The 19318-nt window shown below is 36.8% G+C and overlaps 1 protein-coding gene across 1 annotated transcript in view; it reads right to left on the bottom strand.

Moving 5' to 3' along the window:
- Positions 1-19318, bottom strand: part of SNTG1 (syntrophin gamma 1) — a gene marked incomplete at both ends in the record, with an annotated part of 173959 nt that overhangs the window by 85774 nt on the left and 68867 nt on the right. The window contains 4 exons of the mRNA XM_082284419.1: positions 5555-5684; positions 11101-11231; positions 15938-16020; positions 17436-17538. Coding sequence (XP_082140545.1) covers positions 5555-5684; positions 11101-11231; positions 15938-16020; positions 17436-17538 — 447 coding nt within the window. The remainder of the gene's footprint in view (positions 1-5554; positions 5685-11100; positions 11232-15937; positions 16021-17435; positions 17539-19318) is intronic.

Raw genomic sequence — 19318 nt, 5'->3', positions numbered from 1 at the left:
TCAGTATCAGTGCTGGAATGACTGACTATCTGTATAATCTTGCCTTTACAGGCTTGAGAATGGAATGAAGAACAAAAACTCAAAGTGTCAGAACACTTTGAGCACTTGAATGGCTAATACTGCTTTAAAAAGTGTTGAATGTGGATTTAATTAATAATGCCCAATTTATCTGAGTATTTGTGCCTTGGGAAATGTGAATCATATATGTAAAAATATTCTGTTAGTAATACTTGATAGACTTGAGATAATTCTCTCTTGTTTTGGCCTTCATTTTATAATGCTTTCCACTTCTAAATTACTGACAGTATTTTAATTTCGCACTACTGCAGAATATAATGTAAGAGGTTTGATACTAATGTTGGTATTTTCAGATTTTCTTCAAACATGCATAGCTGAGTAACCAAAAAAAGTTTAATATCATTGTAATACACAGATCATAAGGCATCTAAGAGCATATAATCCCTGAAAACTCCATAATTACTAATATCAGAGTATTCTGATGATTTGCCATTGCATTTTAACTAAAAAATTAAAATGTGAAATCTGTTCACTTCATGTGAGTGACATTGATTTTTTTCATGTAATATAACATTCCAGTATGTTCTTACTGGTGGTAGTATCCACCATAAAAAATTAAACATGTTCTACTAATTTCTTCTGATAACTTACTAACACTGAATGTAGTCCTGTGATATTTTATTCTTCCTAGGAGTGGAACAGATTGAATTAGTCTAATTAGTTTTCTTCTCCTGTTTTGTACTCATTTGTCTCCTCTTCCACCTAATGGTTTAAAGAATCCCTCTGCCCAAACTTCAACACTGTAAAGATAAGGTATTACCATTTTCTTTTTTCCAGTGAAAGTGAAACAAATATATTTGTTCTCTTAGCAGCCATTTATTTCCCTAGGCACTACTCTTTAAGCATAAGATTAAAGTTCAATTGAACTTTTAAACTTTGTTCAAAACAAAGGCTTAGGTTCTGGAAAACACATCCACTGTGCCAATATTCAGTTTGTAGACCTCTTGATCCTACTGCTTTTATGCTATTGCTATGCTTCTACCAGTAATGTGTGCCTCATTACTTTCACAAATACCTTATTTTACCCAGAAAAATGCAACATAATGGCATGAAGTGAAGTTACTGTGAACTAAATCTTTTAAGATCTTGTGGGCATTCTCAAGAGAATCTTAAAACTTTTTGCCACATCCTGCTTAGCAACTTTACCTCAGCTGTCTGTCATTCCTGTCTGATGAAGTTCATGTTGTTTCTTTGCTGTCAAGTGCTGGCTTCAAGGTAAGAAGCATAAATGTGCAACTGTTGCAGTGTCTCTCACAGAAATGATGGAAGAGGAAAAGCAAAAGAAATATTATTGCCCTCAGTATAGAAAACTCTGGCACAGAGAAAGCAATGGACAAGTGACAAATACTGAGTTGAGAGGATAGATGCCCAAAGATTCTATGAAGCTATATCCTAGAAGTTGCTAACTAATATGTATTTTTTTAAATTATTCTTTTGTTACAAAGACCTAAAATGTCTGACTTCTACTGTATTAAAGCCATTTAAAAAATTGCCTTTAAGTTCCTTGACAATTGCAGAACATGAATCAGGGATGTATTGGCAACTGGTGGTTCTTTATAGAGTACATGATTTTTAATTATTTTCTTAGACTCTTCCAGAGTGTAATTTCTTTAAAAGCTACACGACCTATTGTATACTGTCATCCTAAAATTCTTTAACAAAAGAGATGTTAAAGACAAGAAATCAGTATTGACTATCACCGAAATTAATACAATTTCAAAGTTCATGGAAAGGCAAATAGTTCATAGCTGAATCGAAACAACTGAATTGAAAATTCCTACTCAGAGTATTAGCAAGAAAAGAAGCAGCAGCTTGTTCCCTTTTTAATTGGCTTTGGACAGCCATCCAAATTGGTAACAAAAAGATGTAGAACCTCACCAGTTCATATTTCCAAGCCCAGGTTCAATTTAACATATTCAGATTTCAGCACATGAACTTCAGTATCCAGATTGCTTAGACTAAAACCTCAGGTTTAATATAACCCTTCTGGTTTTAGACACTATTGATAAAACTGGTGAATTGTTAACACAGATGTAATTTAAGTGACTCAAGTTGGAGAGGAATCCATCTTCAGAAATGAATGATCGTTATAGATTCATCACCTCATCAATTACAGTGTGACATTAAGTCACTTCCAACAGTGCATTTATATATTATGCATTTTGGTTGCATACCAATACACAAGCCCATTCATGTTCTGTAATTTTAATGTATTTCATCTCATATGAGAGAGGGCTTCTTGGGAGCCAAAGAAATTCAAATTAGCAGTATCACTGTCAGTATCCTTAAAACAGTGGAGGATACTTTTGCTAACCTCCTGAAGATGTGGAAAAAGAGTGCATACCTGAGGTCTGTCTTTTGATGAAAATCTGAGATGAAATAAACTACATCAGTAAGCCTATGGATTTTTTTAAATCTTTCCTTAATAGTCAGAATATAATTTTCTGTATCTCTGCTTTAAAATTTAAACTATCTTGTTGCATAATAATATGAGTTCTCTCTCATATTGTACAAAGTCTAACCACTGCAGGAAAAATGTGTTTGCTTGCAGACACCACCTTCCAGCTTCCGTTCAGTTAGCAACACTGCCTTTCAAAAATGGTGATGATGTCAAGGCATTTTGGTTTTGCTTCTACTCCTGCATTTCTGTTATCTTGCTCTCTTGTAGATACCAGCTATAATGCTGATCCTGCAATTCAGTCACATCATATTTGCATCAGATTTGGACATATCAGATCATGAAAGAAGAGTTTTTGACATTACCCTTACAGAATTTTAATTGAATATAGGTTCAAGAAGGTATCTTGGAGGCAGGGACCATATTTCACAACTATTAGAGATATGTGGGAATATAGGACTTGTTTTTCAAATTTTTGGGGTTTGAATCATCAGATAACTTTTTTCAGCCAGTTTGTGTGTGACAAAGTAAAATAATTCAGATTTTCTGACTGCGACTGGTATGATTTTGTTTTTTGGTTTGTTTGTTTGGGTTTTTTTGTTTGTTGTTTTTTTTTGTTTTGTTTGTTTGGTTTGGTTTTGGTTTTTTTTGGTCACCAAAAATATCCAGGCACTTCTTTGGGAGATTTATTCAGAGAAACTCACTTTGGCCCCTCAAAGACACCAGTGACAGGATTTATATATATCTCCTTAGGTATCAAGTATGAACTCATCACCCTAGGGTCCTTTACCAGTCAAAAGAAAGACAGACATGTCCTGAGGGAATTGATTTCATTAAATAAAATGGATGTCAACAGTAAATAATAAGATTCACTCTTTGGATATTCTGCTTTAAGACATCTAAAGTTAAGCAACAGAAATACCACCAAAATCTACAGAGCCCAAACTTGATACAAGGGTAAAGGAAATGCTTTCAGAAACAATCTAGCTCTTATAGTCCTTTTTCTGCTTTCTTTCTGCTTCCTTCTTTTTTAAAAGGTAGATAGATGTGAGAAAGAGCATGTAAGTTACTATTTCTATGAAATACATGGTATTTAAAAGAAACAAACTATTTTCTGTAACCTCTAGATAGAAATGAGAAGTTAATTGAAACTAAAAATCAGTCAATTTATCCAAAGAACTAAAAAAAATTCCTTTACTCTCTTTGTTTCTTTGGCTCTGGATGACACAGTAAGGGAGAATGACTGAGTAAATGCCTGTCTCAGAGGAAAAAATGCTAACATCAACAGTATGTGCATGTCAATAACCATCTTGTAAAGAAAGAAAATACAGGGACCTCTAATCACATCTAATCATTCATCTGTGCAACAGCTTGGCTTTTTTTCCCCTCTTTATTCCTAATGTTTCTTATATTCACTTATCACGTATGCTGTCAAATAACTAATTCTTTCTGGCAACTGACAATTTAAAAGAAAAGTATATTACAGGAAAGAGAGTGTCATTATTTTTCATAAGTTCATAAGTGCTATGAACAAATAGGACAGTTCTAAAAATAGACTCATGTATAATTATCATAAGCCGTAACTCTCACGGCTACTTCATAGGATGTCTTTGGGATAACGTAAGTGCAAAGACTGGCATAATAGTTGCATAATTTAGGCTACTTACCTTTTATAAAACTTTATAAATATTTTATATATATAAAACTTTAGATAAATTCTTTCTGTAATTTATGGAAATTAGTGTAGAATGATAAAATGTACTTGGAAAAAAAAATCACATAATAACATTGCATTGACAAAATCCAAGTTACGCTAAGTAACCATAATTATAGTCTCATCAGAGCTAAAGTGTTTAAAAACACCTGTTAAAATTTAGGTGCCTCTGTCTGTTGTTACAAGCAAACAAATACACTGATTTAAGTAGCAAGAACCATTAGCAGACTGAAGTAAAGACGGCAAGAGAAAAAAACCCCAGAAGCCTCAATTGTAAGGATGCCTAGTGAGACAAGAAAGGTTCTACATAGCAACAACACTTTAAGGATGAATAAATAGCCATAAAGTTCTCTGGTACTGCATGGAAGCTTGCAGATGGCAGATGAATTCATGTCTGTCATGTTTTTATAATACAATGACTTCTACATATTGCTGCCAGATGGAACATAGTTTTGCATCTTGATTATAAATCTCCAAGAAATACAACTTCCTTCAATGTGTTCCCTATATTTGAAACAAAAGCAAATTCAGGGACAGATTTGAGAAGCTAAAGTAGATTTAAGGAAATCTGAGAGAATATAAATTAAATCCACAAGGGCTTCCTTGTTATAACTCAATTCAAAATAATAGAGTTCCCCATGTGTTCTCTATTTTGGAGGAAAACCAGGGAAGGTGTCATATGGATTTCTATACAGGGAGAATTACATGTTCATTTTAAAATGTAAATACATCCCAGGCAGGTCCAGAAGAGCTCTCAATCAAACTTCTTAGTTTGGAAAATCTTTTACATAACATTTATTCCTGCTTCAAGAAAAAGTGGTGTCTATCCCACAAGCTCAGATCCATAAGAGTGAAGTTCAAGAAGCATAAATGCATTTAATCATTGCTGATAACAAACATCCACATCTACACCACAGAAGCACCTTGTCTTTCCCATGGTGTTAAACGACACCTAGACAGACCTAAAATCTAACTGAGATCTGGTTATACCAGCTTGTGTAGAGATGTGCTTTCTCAAACTATGAAGGGAGTACAGAATTTTTGGTTTTTATATGTGTTCACGCATCACACCTGGCTTCCTCCTGTGTGTCTGGTCTTTGCTTCTAATCCTAATTGGTATTGCTAAGAAGTGAATAACTTTGATAGCAATGAAGTGAACTGTATGACTGTAGGGAAGGATATTTTCCCATTCAATGATTTCTCACAGAGTCTGATCTGACGACAAACTTGAGTTGACTTCTCTCAGACAGCCTCAAGCATTGTTTATACGCAGATAATTCTGTGTGTGAACCCATTAGGCTTTTATGACAGTTATAATCAAATATGATTGGGAAACCTTCTGGCTTACTTGGATCCATACTTACATTGTGCTTTGTGAGGTTGGAAATGTTACTTGCTATTGCTTGTAGCCAGTCAATACAGTCTTCAGCAGAGAGACACTGAATTATTCCACTGCAAACCCCATCCACAGCAATTACTTGGAATGCGTTTTGCCTGCAGACATATCATAACAGATCAGGTCAGAAGAAAATTTTATCTGTTCTAGCATATCATCTTAACAATACTTGTAGAAATGCTCTTCTTTCAACTACAGCGAAGGTCAGCCACTGAACACTGCTAAAATGCTGTCTTATAAAATGCTGTTTAAAAATTCCTGTTTTATAAATACCTGACATATTAAAATGATCATGTTATAAGGTCAAATCAGACAATACTAAGCTTCCATAAGGCTATAAAAAAATTCTATAGACCAGCTCCACAGAACCTTCAACATCAGGCTGTACAACCTCAGGAGCCGAGCAAATGAAAGAGCTGATGCATGTGTAAGACTTTACACTTTAATACAGCAGGCTACAGAGAAGGAAAGTGTGCATTGGAAACCATGGGCAATAATTTGGGAAATTCAGTGAATACCAGTATCTTTTTCTCAACACCTTTGTTTCATTTTTATATTGGAGTTTCTAAACACAGTTGCATTACTGTCTGGATGGCCCTTATTGGCTGCTCGTGTTTATAGAATTTTGTTTCTCTTTTAAACTACCAACTGAAAAGTTGGAGAACTCAAAATTGATAGGTAGCATTAATGATTTTTCCAATTGCATTTCTGAATATAGGATCATTACCAAAATACACTCCTACCTCTGTCTCTACCCCAGCACCAATCTGGGCACATATACAAAAATCCATCACACATTATAGACTAATTTTCCACTTCCAGGCACTGAGCAATTACAGAAAAAGAGAAAATTTTCAGATGCTAAAGCAGTAACAGACCTAATTTCTTCAGTAAATAGCCTCATTTGCTAAAAGCCCTTGCAAGGCTCATAGGTCTCTGTCTTCAAAACCAAAACACCTCAATACTAATCCATATCCCAGAGTAGGAAATTACTAAACATACAGAGAATACCAAGTTCCACTGCTGACATTCTGCTACAAACCCAACTGTTAGTGATCAGTTCATGGTTTAAGATTAAGTACATCATTCAGATTCTTTGAGAATGGCTCAAGCAAAGTGCCTGTTTTCTTCAGGGTAAAACTGAGTGTCACTAATGACAGATCTGACATCTGAAGACAGATATCAATTTTGAAAAGCCGTTTGGGGTTTTTACCTCCTAAAATTTTATTCTAGTTGTATAGAATGTAAGGCTAATATCTATCTTCACTGCACCCACGTCGAGAACAAACTGTTTCTTCAGTCAGGAGAAGGAATAAAAATGAGCTAGAGCCATGCTTTTGCTCTGAGAGTTCTAGCATGAGAACCAGCTTTTGCAGGATAGTGATATTAACACCATCTTGCAGGGATCTCTGGTTTATTTAAATCCAGCAGTTTAGTTGTCTTTCACACAGGTAGTGATTTCTCTTTAAATCCCCAAAAATACCAATCAAGACAGACTTCTTTCAGAGGCTCATTTTCAAATAATTCCAGTCAAGTTTTGAGGAAGATTTATTTAAAGAATCTTCAGGTAATGTTGCTAGAATTTTTTTATTCTATCCTTTATTTTAGGTGGTTATAAATATAAATAGCAAAATTTTCCAGAATAAATTTCTAAATCCTTACATGAAGACCATAACATGAGCTCAAATTTGTTGACTATCTCTTTTAAGAAAAATAGCACTGACTTCAGGACTCACCTTATTTCTACACAGTCTATCATAAATCAAAGCAGGGATCCAAGAAATCCATTAATATGTGACATTAACACAAGCACAAAACCCCCAGTAGGTTCCAGATTCAATCCTCATGCATGAATTTCCCTTACTTACACTACACACACAGTGAATCTGGTGCATTTAGGGTATCAGACTGTTCCTATTGCTCCTAGGAATTTGATCTGTACAAAACCATTCATCCACAATGTTACTACCCAAGTATCAATAAACACAGATAGTATGATACATGGTTACATAATGAATTACTTGTGGATGTGTCTTGGCAGTAGATAGCCTTAGAGTATTGTAACAGTATTTTCTTGAATGAGTCTACCAGCCCAAGTTCATAATACCATGCGAACCTGAAAACATAAGTAATAAATACATGTTTTGTACTAAATGGAACAAATAGTAGATTAATCACTTTATAATACACAAAAAATTGTCATTGGATAAACACTTAACTACACATTTCAAGGTTCTCTGACTTCTGGAACTTGAAAGCTATATTTGAAATTAATGAGTTCTGCAAGATTAAACTCACTTTCTCCTAGAATTCTGTATGAATACCCTCCAGAATTCTGTATGAGTACCCCCCAGAATTTAGGTGTCTCAAGCATTCCACTGGAAAAGCCAGAACATGATTATGAGGTTTAATATTGTATGTGAGAAAGTTATATTTCCATATCAAGCTCTGAAATATAAAAAGTTATTAGACTTTACATAGTGAAAACAGCCTTGTAAATATTAACTTCAGAAAATGTAATGAATTAGCCTTCCTTTCACGTTGCTTCTTTATATTATTTTTAATATCCTTTCTTTTATGTTGCTGTTTATAGCAGTCTCTTTTAAAAGTATCTACCTTTCTCTCATAACAAATTCTGAGAGGAAGTAACATTTAAAAATGTTTACAGCAATTTAAAACAGTCTTATAAACTAGCAACATAAAATGTTGGCTCTATGCTTTAAGAAAATCCCACCTCCTCCCTCATAAGCATCCCGCATTTTTGTTTTTTTTAAGACTCTTACTTCCTCATGTTAGAATAGAAGGACAAAGAAGAAAATTATCAAAGTAGTTTTTCAAGGTTTGAGTATGAATTCAGGCATTTTGTTTTGTTTTAACATACTTTTACATTTATTTTCTAGAAATTCAAATGTCAGGAATACTGTTACTACCTAAGAAACTTTCTTTGTTATGTTCTATAATATGAACTTTAAGCTTGCTTTTATTGATGCAGAAGACTGCATTTTAAAAGCCTCGATCTATGAACAGCTGAATATGTGCTAATTTTCCATGTGAATAGTTCTATTTAATTCAATAGCTAATCTGATGTACACAGTAGAATAGATCTCATATTTGACTGTTACAATTTTGGGTCCCTTATGCTTCATTGCTAAATATGGAGCTGAAAGCTTTCACAGAATTTAGTGGAACACCTCCTGCCTCTCTGGTGACTTTATCCTGCTCCAGTTCAGTTCAGCCAATAAGCTTTCGTAGCCTTTGGTTTACACCTTACCTTCCTGGCCCAGCCATTGCTCCTCAACAGACCAAGGTTCATCCAGCCAAGTAAATATGATCCTGCTATTACTGGTCAAAAGCTGCAGGCTGGCTTTAGTTCCACTATGATCCACAACAACTACTGCCTAACCTGCATTAATTTCAGCTCTGTGAATAGGAGAAATGGCTGGCAGACCTAGGCAGTGTAATTCTGAGAATCAACAGTCCTAAGAACCAGCTGAGGCGGTGGACAGCTTTTGTGCAACTTTCAAGTATTTACTGAATACCAATGAGAAGGAAGCAGGCTGCAATAAGAAACTATAAAATTAACTCCATAAAAATTCCAAATAGACTGAAAAAGACTTCTCTTCCCCCAGTTTCTGAGGTTTCATAAATCTACTCCTAGGTGATTGATTAGAAGAAGAAATTATGGAGTAACATGCTCTGTACCTGTACACATCTTTCCTCCAGTTAATGCCTTTACATACTGGAGCTCTCAGAAGTATTTCAGTATGAGAACTTCATTCTTATATATACAGATGATTAATGAATCCATACAATACCTAGATGTTTAAAACTTTTAACAAGTATGATCTTATATACTTGCCTTATCAGACTTTGTAGCTATTTTCATTTCTATCTAATTGCTTTACAAACAGTAATCATTACAGAATATTTTTTCTTCCTTTCTAATTTCTTCTGATTTATTAGGATAATGTTATATTAAACAATGACAAGCTCTAGGTCTGTATTTGGTCTTTCTGAGATGAATTTAATTTTCCCCACAGCAGCTCTCATAGTGTTGTGCCTTGTATTGGTAGCTAGAAAGATTTTGATTACACAACAGTGTTTTGGCTACTGCTGAACAGTTGTCACAGAGCTGCTTCTCCAACATTCCCTCCTCACCAATAGGCTGGGGGAAGAAAATCTTGGGAGAGGAAATAGCCAGGACAGCTGACCCAAACTGATTAAAGGGATATTCTATACCATATATCATCTGCTCAGCAATGAAAGTTAGGAAAAAGGAAGAGGAGGGAGGGTATTAATTAATTATGACACTTGTCTTCCAGAGCAACTACTACATGTACCAAAGCCCTACTTCCCAGGATGTGACTGACCATCACCTCATGATGGGAAGTAGAGAATAAATATTTTGGGTTTTTAGCTTCCAGGTGTGGTCTTTGCTTTTGTTTTATTAAACTGCCTTTATTTTGACTCACCAAATTATTGCCATATTATTTTCTTCCCCTTCATCCTGTTGAGGAGGGGAGTGATAGAGAAGCTTGGTTGACACTTGGCATCCAGCCACAGTCAACCCACCACAATGCCATAAAGTTAAACCTGACTGTGAGCTTTGGACAGCTATCCCAGTGATTGCGACAAATTGGCGATGAATTTAAATGTTAACACATGCAAAGTAAAACGTGGGAAAAAATAACCTTAGTTATATGGAAACATAAAAAAAAAATCCCTACTGTAGATATAAACATGAAGAAAAATACAAGAACTAAGAGATGGTTATCAGCTCAGGCTCTTGCTCATGGTCCTCATCTGAGTATGGTTGCAGCTACTCCTGTGCCTGGACATGTCTCCCACTGATTTGGACCTGCAGGCTGATTTCCCATCCTAAACTGAGCTCCACCTGACCATGATGGACTCTTCTGAAGACCGTCCCTAAGCCTTCTGTGTCCCTCCATGGGGAGCAGCGGGATAGGATCTTTGTCTGCATGGACAACGCCTTGTCCAGCCTCACTCCTACCCTCTCTTTTGGCTTATCTTCCCCATGGGGCAGCCAGCCCTTGCTTCTCCCAAACAAGATTATTTCACCCAATGTAGTTATCAGATGAAGTATTTAACACAAACAGAAGGAAATACATTTTAAAAACATAATCACATTGCAGAGCTCAATGCCATAATGCATCGCATAAAAAAGACATAAAAACAAGTAACTTAGAAAGAAGACAGGAGCATTAGCAGCTATTAAATACAATGACATATGTTTCATCTCAAACTGCAAAAAGTGCTGAGCACTAGATGCAAGTAGGAAGATCACCCATCATCTCCCCACATACCTGTTCCCAGCTGATGTCAGAGCAGAACATGAGCCAAGGTGGACCTAGACAGACCTTTATGAAAACTCCTATGTTTCATGTCTCTGGCAGCTGCAGTGGAAATAATAATGCAATTTCTCCAACAAGGCAACTTCCTAGGGCATGCATTTGTCAACCAAGAAGTCAAGTTTCAACCTTCAAACCTCTTTACCTGCACAAATCTGATCCTGGAAGGTACTGGGAAAATCGTGAATGAAGAAGTGGTATTAATCGAAGATCACACCACCTTTTCTCCCACCTAAGTCCTGGGGATGCTGGCCATGAGGAACATGATAATGTATCCTGAAAAACATTAAAAGATCCTTCTCAGTTTTGAACTTCATTGTAAGTACTCAGCAGATTTGGAAAGAAAGAGATAGACTTCAGAGACTTTATATTTCCACTTTACCCAAATCACTTGTCATCAGTTTTAGTGAGCACTGGAAAGATTCTGAATAGAATCTCTAAATTATTTACCATACAACCATAATTCAGTTGTTGATATCTTTTCTAACAATATCACCTCAAACCCTGGTAATTAGAAATGGGATTTAATACGTGATGAAAATTGTCAAAATTGTCAAAACTACACACTTGTGATGAACATTTTAATTTTACCTACTTAGAGAAGACACTGCTTATATGAAAACTGAACTTTATTACGTTTATGATCATATCTAGAAAGAATGAGTATTTAATTATCTACAGTCTAATTTGACCAGTATTTTTAAGGAATATAGATTTGCATGAGAAATGCTTATAAAAAGTTAAATATACCTCTTTCTTCCTTTATAAAATACTTTATAAAATAGTGCTGACAATGATGTTATTTTTCTGAAAGAGCATGATTCTTCAAAGTGCCTTCTCATAGTGACAAAGAATGAGGAAAAGGCTGAGGTATTTAATGCTTTCTTCATCACAGTCTTTAATAGTAAGATCAGTTATTCACCTGGTAGCAAACCTCTGAGCTGGGAGACAGGGATAGGGAGCAGAGTGAAGCCACCATAATCCAAAGGGAAATGGTCAGTGATCTGCAGCAGTTAGACATGCGGCCAGATGGGATCCACGGAAGGATAGTGAGGGAGCTGGCACATGTGCTCAGCAAGTCACTTTCCATCATTTACCAGCAGTCCTGGCTGACCAGAGAGGTCTCAGTGGACTGGAAGCTGGCAAATATGATGCCCATCTACAAGAATGACCATAAGGAGTATCTGGGGAACACAGGCCTATCAGCCTGACCTGGGGCAGGTCATTCATCATCTTGAATGCCATCCCACACCATGCACAGGACAACCAGGGAATCAGGCCCAGCCAGCACAGCTGTACGTAAGGCAGGTCCTGCTTGACCAACCTAATCTCCATTTATGACCAGGTGACCATTCTAGTGGATGAGGGAAAGGCTGTGGCAAGAGTGGCTGGAAAGCTGCCCAATGAGAAAGAACTTGGGGGTGCTGGTCAACTGCGACTGAACATGAGCCAGCGTGTGTCCAGGTGGCCAAGAAAGCCAATGGCATCCTGGCCTGCACCAGAAATAAGTGTGGCCAGCAGGACCAGGGCAGTGATCATCCCCCTGTATTTGGCACTGATGAGGCCTCACCTCGTGTACTGTGTTCAGTTTTGGGCCCCTCACTCCAAGGACACTGACATGCTGGGACATGTCCAGAAAAGGGCAACAGAGCCGGGGAAGGGTCTGGAGTACAAGCCCTGTGAGGAGCAGCTGAGGGAGCTGCAGTTGCTTAGCCTGGAGAAAGGAAGGCTCTCCACAACCACCTGAAAGGAGGCTGTAGCCAGACAGGGGCCAACCTCTTCTCCCAAGTAACAAGTGACAGTATATCAATATATCAGTAAAATTATACTTGTTGATTTACATTCTTTTTAGTCTCAAACTTCATATTTTTTCTTACTGATATCTTCTATAATATAACTATTGCAAAAATTAAGTACACCTATTTCTCTAGAGTGCGTATTTTGTGTAAGATCTATGGAATTATAAAGCTTTACCAATTTGAACTTTACTTTCACATATATGTTCATATATCTTTTATGTATATGAAACAAAATATCAATATAAATATCATATTAGCTGAGCAGTACGCTTTATGCAGGTAGTTCACTTTTTTAAAACATTGAATTTCTTGTGAAACATTCCATTGATTCAATAAAAATGAAAATAAATAAACTATTGGCTAGGAAGACTATGCTAGGATGTTGTTTTGAACACCTTGAATTTTTAATGTTTTCTGTCTGCTTTTGGGGACCTTTCTTCACCTGAGATTAAACTTGGGGGAAAAATGAAATGCAATAAAAATTCAGATACAAACCGCAGGCCTAGATATTATTGCAACAAAAATGTTAATGCTACCTTTAGCCTGCCTGCATAACTCTTTGAACTGTTGACAAAAGACCAAAAACAGTCTTGTCTACCCCAAGTTCTGAGTCAAAATTCTCCTTCACGTAAATCAAAAAGATTATAAATTAAGAAACAAGACTATGGCTGTTAAGTCATAGAATCATAGAATTTCTAAGATGGAAGGGACCCACAAGGATCATGGATGTCAAGGCCCCACCCTTGACATCCCCAGCAATCCCACAATGTGCCTGAAAGCATTGTTCAGACTCTTCTTGAGCTCTGTCAGCCTTGGTGCTGTGATCACTTTCTTGGGGAGCCTGTTCCAGTGCTCAACCACCCTCTGAGCGAAGAACCTTTTTCTGATATCCAACCTAAACCTCCCTTGACACAACTTCAGGCCATTTCCTTGGTGACTGTCACTGGTCACCACAGAGGAGAGATCAGTATCTGAGAGATCAGTCCCTCTTCCTCTCACGAGGAAGTTGTAGACTCCGATGAGGTCTCCCTTCAGTCTCCTCTTCTCCAGGCTGAACAGACCAAGTGCCCTCAACCACTCCTCATAAGGCTTCTCCTCCAGACCCTTCACCATCTTTGTTCACCTCCTTTGGACGCCCTCTAAGAGCTTTAGATGCTTCTTATACTGAGATGTCCAAAACTGCCCCCAGCACTCGAGGTGAGGCCACCCAGAGCAGAGTAGAGCAGAGTAGAGCAGGAGAATTCCCTCCCTTGCCTGGCTGGCGATGCTGTGCTTGATGCACCCCAGGACACAGTTGGCCCTCCTGGCTGCCATAATCAATGTGCCATTGACCAGGACCCCCAGGTCCCTTTCCACAACACTGCTTTCTAGCCTCCTGTTCTCCAGTCTGTACATCCAGAGTTTCCCCTTCGCAGGTGCAGAATCCAGCTCTTGCCCTTGTTATGGTTGCCCTTCATACGGTTGGTGGGTGCCCAGCCCACTAAATTTGTCAAGGTCTCTCAGCAGGGCCTCTCTGCCTTCAAAGCAGTCAACAGTTCCTCCCAATTTCATATCATCTGCAAACTTGGTTTGTATCCCTTTGAGTCCTGAACCCAAGTCATTGATCACAATGTTGCTGAGCCCTGGGCCTAAGATATGGCCCTGCAGAACCCCACTAGCGACAAGTCACCAGCCTAATGTCGCTCTGTTCACTCTAAGCCTTTGTGTCCAATGCATGAGCCAGTTGCTCACTGATCATGTGTTTATCTAGCTGTCATAATTTCTTCTAGAAAATATTCTGAGAAAAAGAAAGAACTGTGGGGTAAGAGTTGTACATAATTTAGGAATTCATACAGATGTCTTTGGTTTTACAGAGAACCCTGTTCCCATGACAAGGGGACATCTGACATAAAACCACATCTTGGACCTTATTAGAAGAATTTAATTTAGGGTGAATTATAGACTCGTGATAACAGATTATATTACTTCAACAGAAAGAAAAATATTTGGTCTCAGTAAATTATTATCACCTCAAATAGAAATTATAGCTAATCTAGATATGCTTTGACACCTACAGAAAAAGAATTCACAAATGGAAGCAAGTTTTTTGTCATGAAAACAAAGTTAGAATTGTACTGGCTAGCAGAATAAATCAGTTTAGGATCTACTGCCATCGTCTTCTTACATACATGCCTACCTATATATAGACTGCTGAGACACGACTGCTTTTGTTATTGCTGCACTAGTTACATATATTTTTATTGTTATTTTATATAAATTTTATTGGTGTTACCTATTTATAAATTCCAGCTCCTAAAACTTGTATAATTCCTCAAGGTTTTCCAGATTATAATCAGGTTTAAATCTGTGCTATCAATATTTAAATCTCTGGGCTACTATTTAAAACTTTTAGTAGTAAAATATGAAAATACAATAAAACAAGGTGGAAATTAAAAATGGTTCCTCGACAAGGCTTACATTTCAGTTTTTTAAATATTTTTTAAATAATTATGATCTATACTGGTTTACTTATTCCATGCTTTTTTTATATCTTCATCTATCACACAGCCAAATATCTGCAAAACAGCTTTTAGAACTACATAAAATAAAGGAAATTTTGCATTTTCTGGCTAAGAAAATATTTTAAAGTCACTTGTTGCACTTCAAAGGCATCTGTTAGTAAATATCTGATCAGACATCTGTAGCATTTTATCCCAGAGACACTCCGCTCCATAATGCTATCCCACTTCAAGTAAAATTTTAAGTGTACAAATTACTAGAAGTAAAAATAGGCAAAAACATGCACCTAAACATCTTCTGACAAAAGTTTTAGATAATGCATAAAATATAAGTCATGGAAAAATATTCTTACAAATTTTTCTTCCTTTTTTATAAACAGATATATTTTCACTTAAGAATTTAAATTCCTATGCAGAGAAAATAACGTAGAAGAAAAAAATTTTTGCGAAATTCCTACTGCTAAAGTAAACAGTAATCATACATATCAAGGCACAATCTCAGCTGTAATAATTTGTCACAGTTTAACTTCCAGCTATAATTTCTGGCTGCCCTTTTTTCCCCTCTACAGAACTGTCTGTCTCCAGTGTTAACTAGAGCTCCCCCCCTGCTGCTGTCTTCTATTAGTACTTCCACTTAGCTACTATAGCATAATTATTCTTCCATCAAGGAGATTCAAGCTCTTACCGTGTTGTTGGGGTGGTAGTTGAGATGCAAACCACTGTCACAGAGGGGAGAGGATGTGCCACTGCTTTGGTCACTGGGGGCACCTAATACAAATACAAATTCACAAAACAATTCTTTGTTAATCTATGATGATGTAATTCAAATTTGTATATGTATGTATGCATTCTCCTCACCCCCAAATAACTTCAATCACATATAACATTCATTTACTTTCTCCATTCAGTATCTGTCTTCTGGCTTGAGTGGAATGTCTTTGTAAGCTAAATGGGAGCTCAAGAAAACCTTCTCTGAGGCTTTGTTTAAAAAAAGTTAATGTCTGCCTGTTAAGAAAAAATCCCACAAATTTCTTTTCGAATTTGACAATAAAAGGGAAGTGTGTACCTTCTCTCTTGGTTTTTGCTTGAAGGAACTTGTCAGATAACCCTTTTGTTACTCTCAGTGGAGTTTACAGTTCTAAATGTTCTTGCAATGGTTTAGGGAATTACAGTGCTACACCTCAAAAGTGACATGATAGGATCCATGCAAATGCATATTGCTGTGCATCACTCAGGCTACTCTGTGGTCCCACAGCCTATCATAAAAGGGAAAAAGGTACTGGGGCACATTTTTATTTAAGAATACAGTGTTCCAATTTTCTTCTTGTTGCACTTAAGTTTAATACATAGACAAAAGAAAAAGACAGTCTTCCATCAAATGTTTGTATAAAATGCTTTTTCATTATTTAGTTTATTTAATTCCTGCTAACTTAAAATGAAAGGCTAGAAGTATCGAAATTAAATATTTATTGTTCTGTTGCTTAAAATTTGAGCAATTTATTTCACTCTCTTAGAGAGCAAAAAGCAGAAGGAAAGCAGAGGTGGCAAAAGGCAAAGGCTGATATATAAATATGCTTAGATATGCTGCAATTGTCTCTAATTATGCATCCACACTTACAATTTAATATAATTAAAGGAAGACAGCTGTCTCCATATGACTCTCATGGGGCTAGTTGACTAAAACTCAGTTTGGACTAAAACAAAATACTTATCATTCCAGAGTAATTTATTCTTAGGTAGACAGACATCTCCACCAAAGCCTCTGAATTTTAAACAGCAAAGTTAAGTCCTCTAAATATACACACACAGTCTAAGTTTCACATTTACAAGAAAAAACTCCCTGAGACTAAAATACTATTCAATGCTGCCTGAAAAACTGATTTTAAATACTCTGCAGCAGGATGTGAGCTATTGCAAATTAATGTAATTCTACTGTTTTACCTGTAACTTTACTGATTCACACCAGCCAAATGCCTGGTTGTCTGTTTTTCAACCAAAGAGAGCAATTTTTCTCATGAGGTCAATGTTAACAAAAGCCATGGCAATAGGAGAAACTCATATTCAGGCAGTAATGCTGATTGTAAAACTGCTGTCAATCACCCTCAATGCACATCGTTTCGGAAGCTGCAAGTGTTCATGGGTATCGAATTGAGGGTTCTTTTGGCCAAGTAATAAAGGCTTACATGCACAATCTTCATTCAGTGGCAGTTTGAGAAAAGCAGGTGCTCTTTTCAGAAAGGACACAGTTAGGGTCACTTCTTCCCCTGCGTTGCGAAGGACCTGTACCTGGAAAAGAAATACAGACAGACACCTTGAAATAAATTTATGATCAAAACCCATTAACAAATACAAGCAACACCACAGAGCTTCCACATACCAGAATACAACTGCTTAGCAATTTACTGCAATTACATTTGTTTGAGAAGAAACCAAGATGTAAAGCTTGCTATGTGCTTGTCTGTTGTGTTTCTAGCCACACATACAGTTAAGGGGGTGGGGGGGCATTGGCCTCCTCTATTAGTACTGACTTTGATCTGTGCTGTTGGAGAACTTGTTCCTTGAAATTATTCAGCTATGTAACTCCTTCTTTCAGATCTGGAATCATCCCCCCCAGCATGTATGTATTTAAAAAAATAAATATATATTTTCTTTATGCAAAGTTGTCTTATAAATCCTCAATCAAAACAACAGCAGTAGTTTCCATATCTGTGCCATAATCCTACGAGCAAGTCTTTCCAACAGCCAGAGTTAAATTTAGCTGAAGCGCTCCAGCATGGATGAGAGACCTAATCTTCATCACAGACACAGAGGAAAAGAACCTATTTTAAGCCTTAAATCTTAGATAAGCACAAGATTAGGTTTTGCCAAAGGGCAGCTTGCATTTTGGACATAGAATGTGCAAAGCACCTATCCAGCTGTGAATACTTTTAGCCTTCCTGTACTCTCCCATAGTTACCCCTTCGGCTTTTGTTCATCTTTAGCTTTCTTGTGGTACAGCTGTAGACACCCCAAACATACAGCAGAGTGAGGGAACTCCAGGCACCCCCTGGAGTGGCAGAAAGGAGGTGTAAAAGCAACTAAGCAAAATGGTGTATTAAATAGAGGAGGAGGAATGTTTGAATCAGCTTATAACATGAGAGGCAAGAATCAGGTCTGTTTCAGAGAATAACCATTTCCTGTTCTGGCTTTATAACTTCAAAACTCTTCAAGGGCTGATTTAGTTTGGGCTTACAATGACAGAAGATTGCACCATGCCTCTCTTTGAGTGACTGTGTTCATACTGTGCAAAGACCCCGCTCACAGGGAGCCACATTCAGAGAGCTGCTACACAGTGAGACATTAGGCAAACATTTTATACTAGCACATATCTGTTCCCTTTTCTGCTCTGCAGCTGGATAACACACAGGTAACCCTTCTGTCATGCTGCTGCTTGAGAGAAAGCCTTGTAAATAATTTATGAAGCATTGCTATTCTTTAATTATGTCTGTCAATAACCTACTCAACAGATTTAGTTACATGCATGTGTATAACTACATATTGGGATGCTTTCACACTGAATCACAGCATTATGCTGTTAACTTAAAGCAATTCTTCAGGAAAAAATGTCAACTTTGCCTTGAAACACAATAGTTCCTACTTCATGCTGGTTGCTACAGAGGACTAACAATATGATGACAGAATATTTGATTCAGTAACTGAAATTTTAGGGTCTTTAATGTTTAAAATAGCACAGGGGTTGTCAACGCACATTTTTCAGTATAGTATGTATTTATTTGTATGTGTGCAAATAAACACAGAAACATCACAACAAATTTAATTAACTTATACTGCATGCGAAAAACTTCATCTGTAACACAGAATCATAGAATCATTTAGGTTGAAAAGATGAGTCTCTTTGATGGGCAGTTCCCAGTTCTGATATATTTCATATCTTGAAATTTTTAAGCAGCAATTTTTTCATAGAAAGATGACTTGCAATGATATGCAAGAATTCTGTCCTGAATTCAGCCAGAGAAACTGTCCTGCATCCTCAGCCTCCATAGAAAATTCACCCTTTTCCTCTCTT

The sequence above is a fragment of the Coloeus monedula genome (genome assembly GCF_965178545.1).
Source record: "Coloeus monedula genome assembly, chromosome: 1".
Lineage (NCBI taxonomy): Eukaryota > Metazoa > Chordata > Aves > Passeriformes > Corvidae > Coloeus > Coloeus monedula.
Note: the sequence above shows the minus strand (reverse complement) of the source record. Positions and strands in the feature narration are given on the sequence as shown.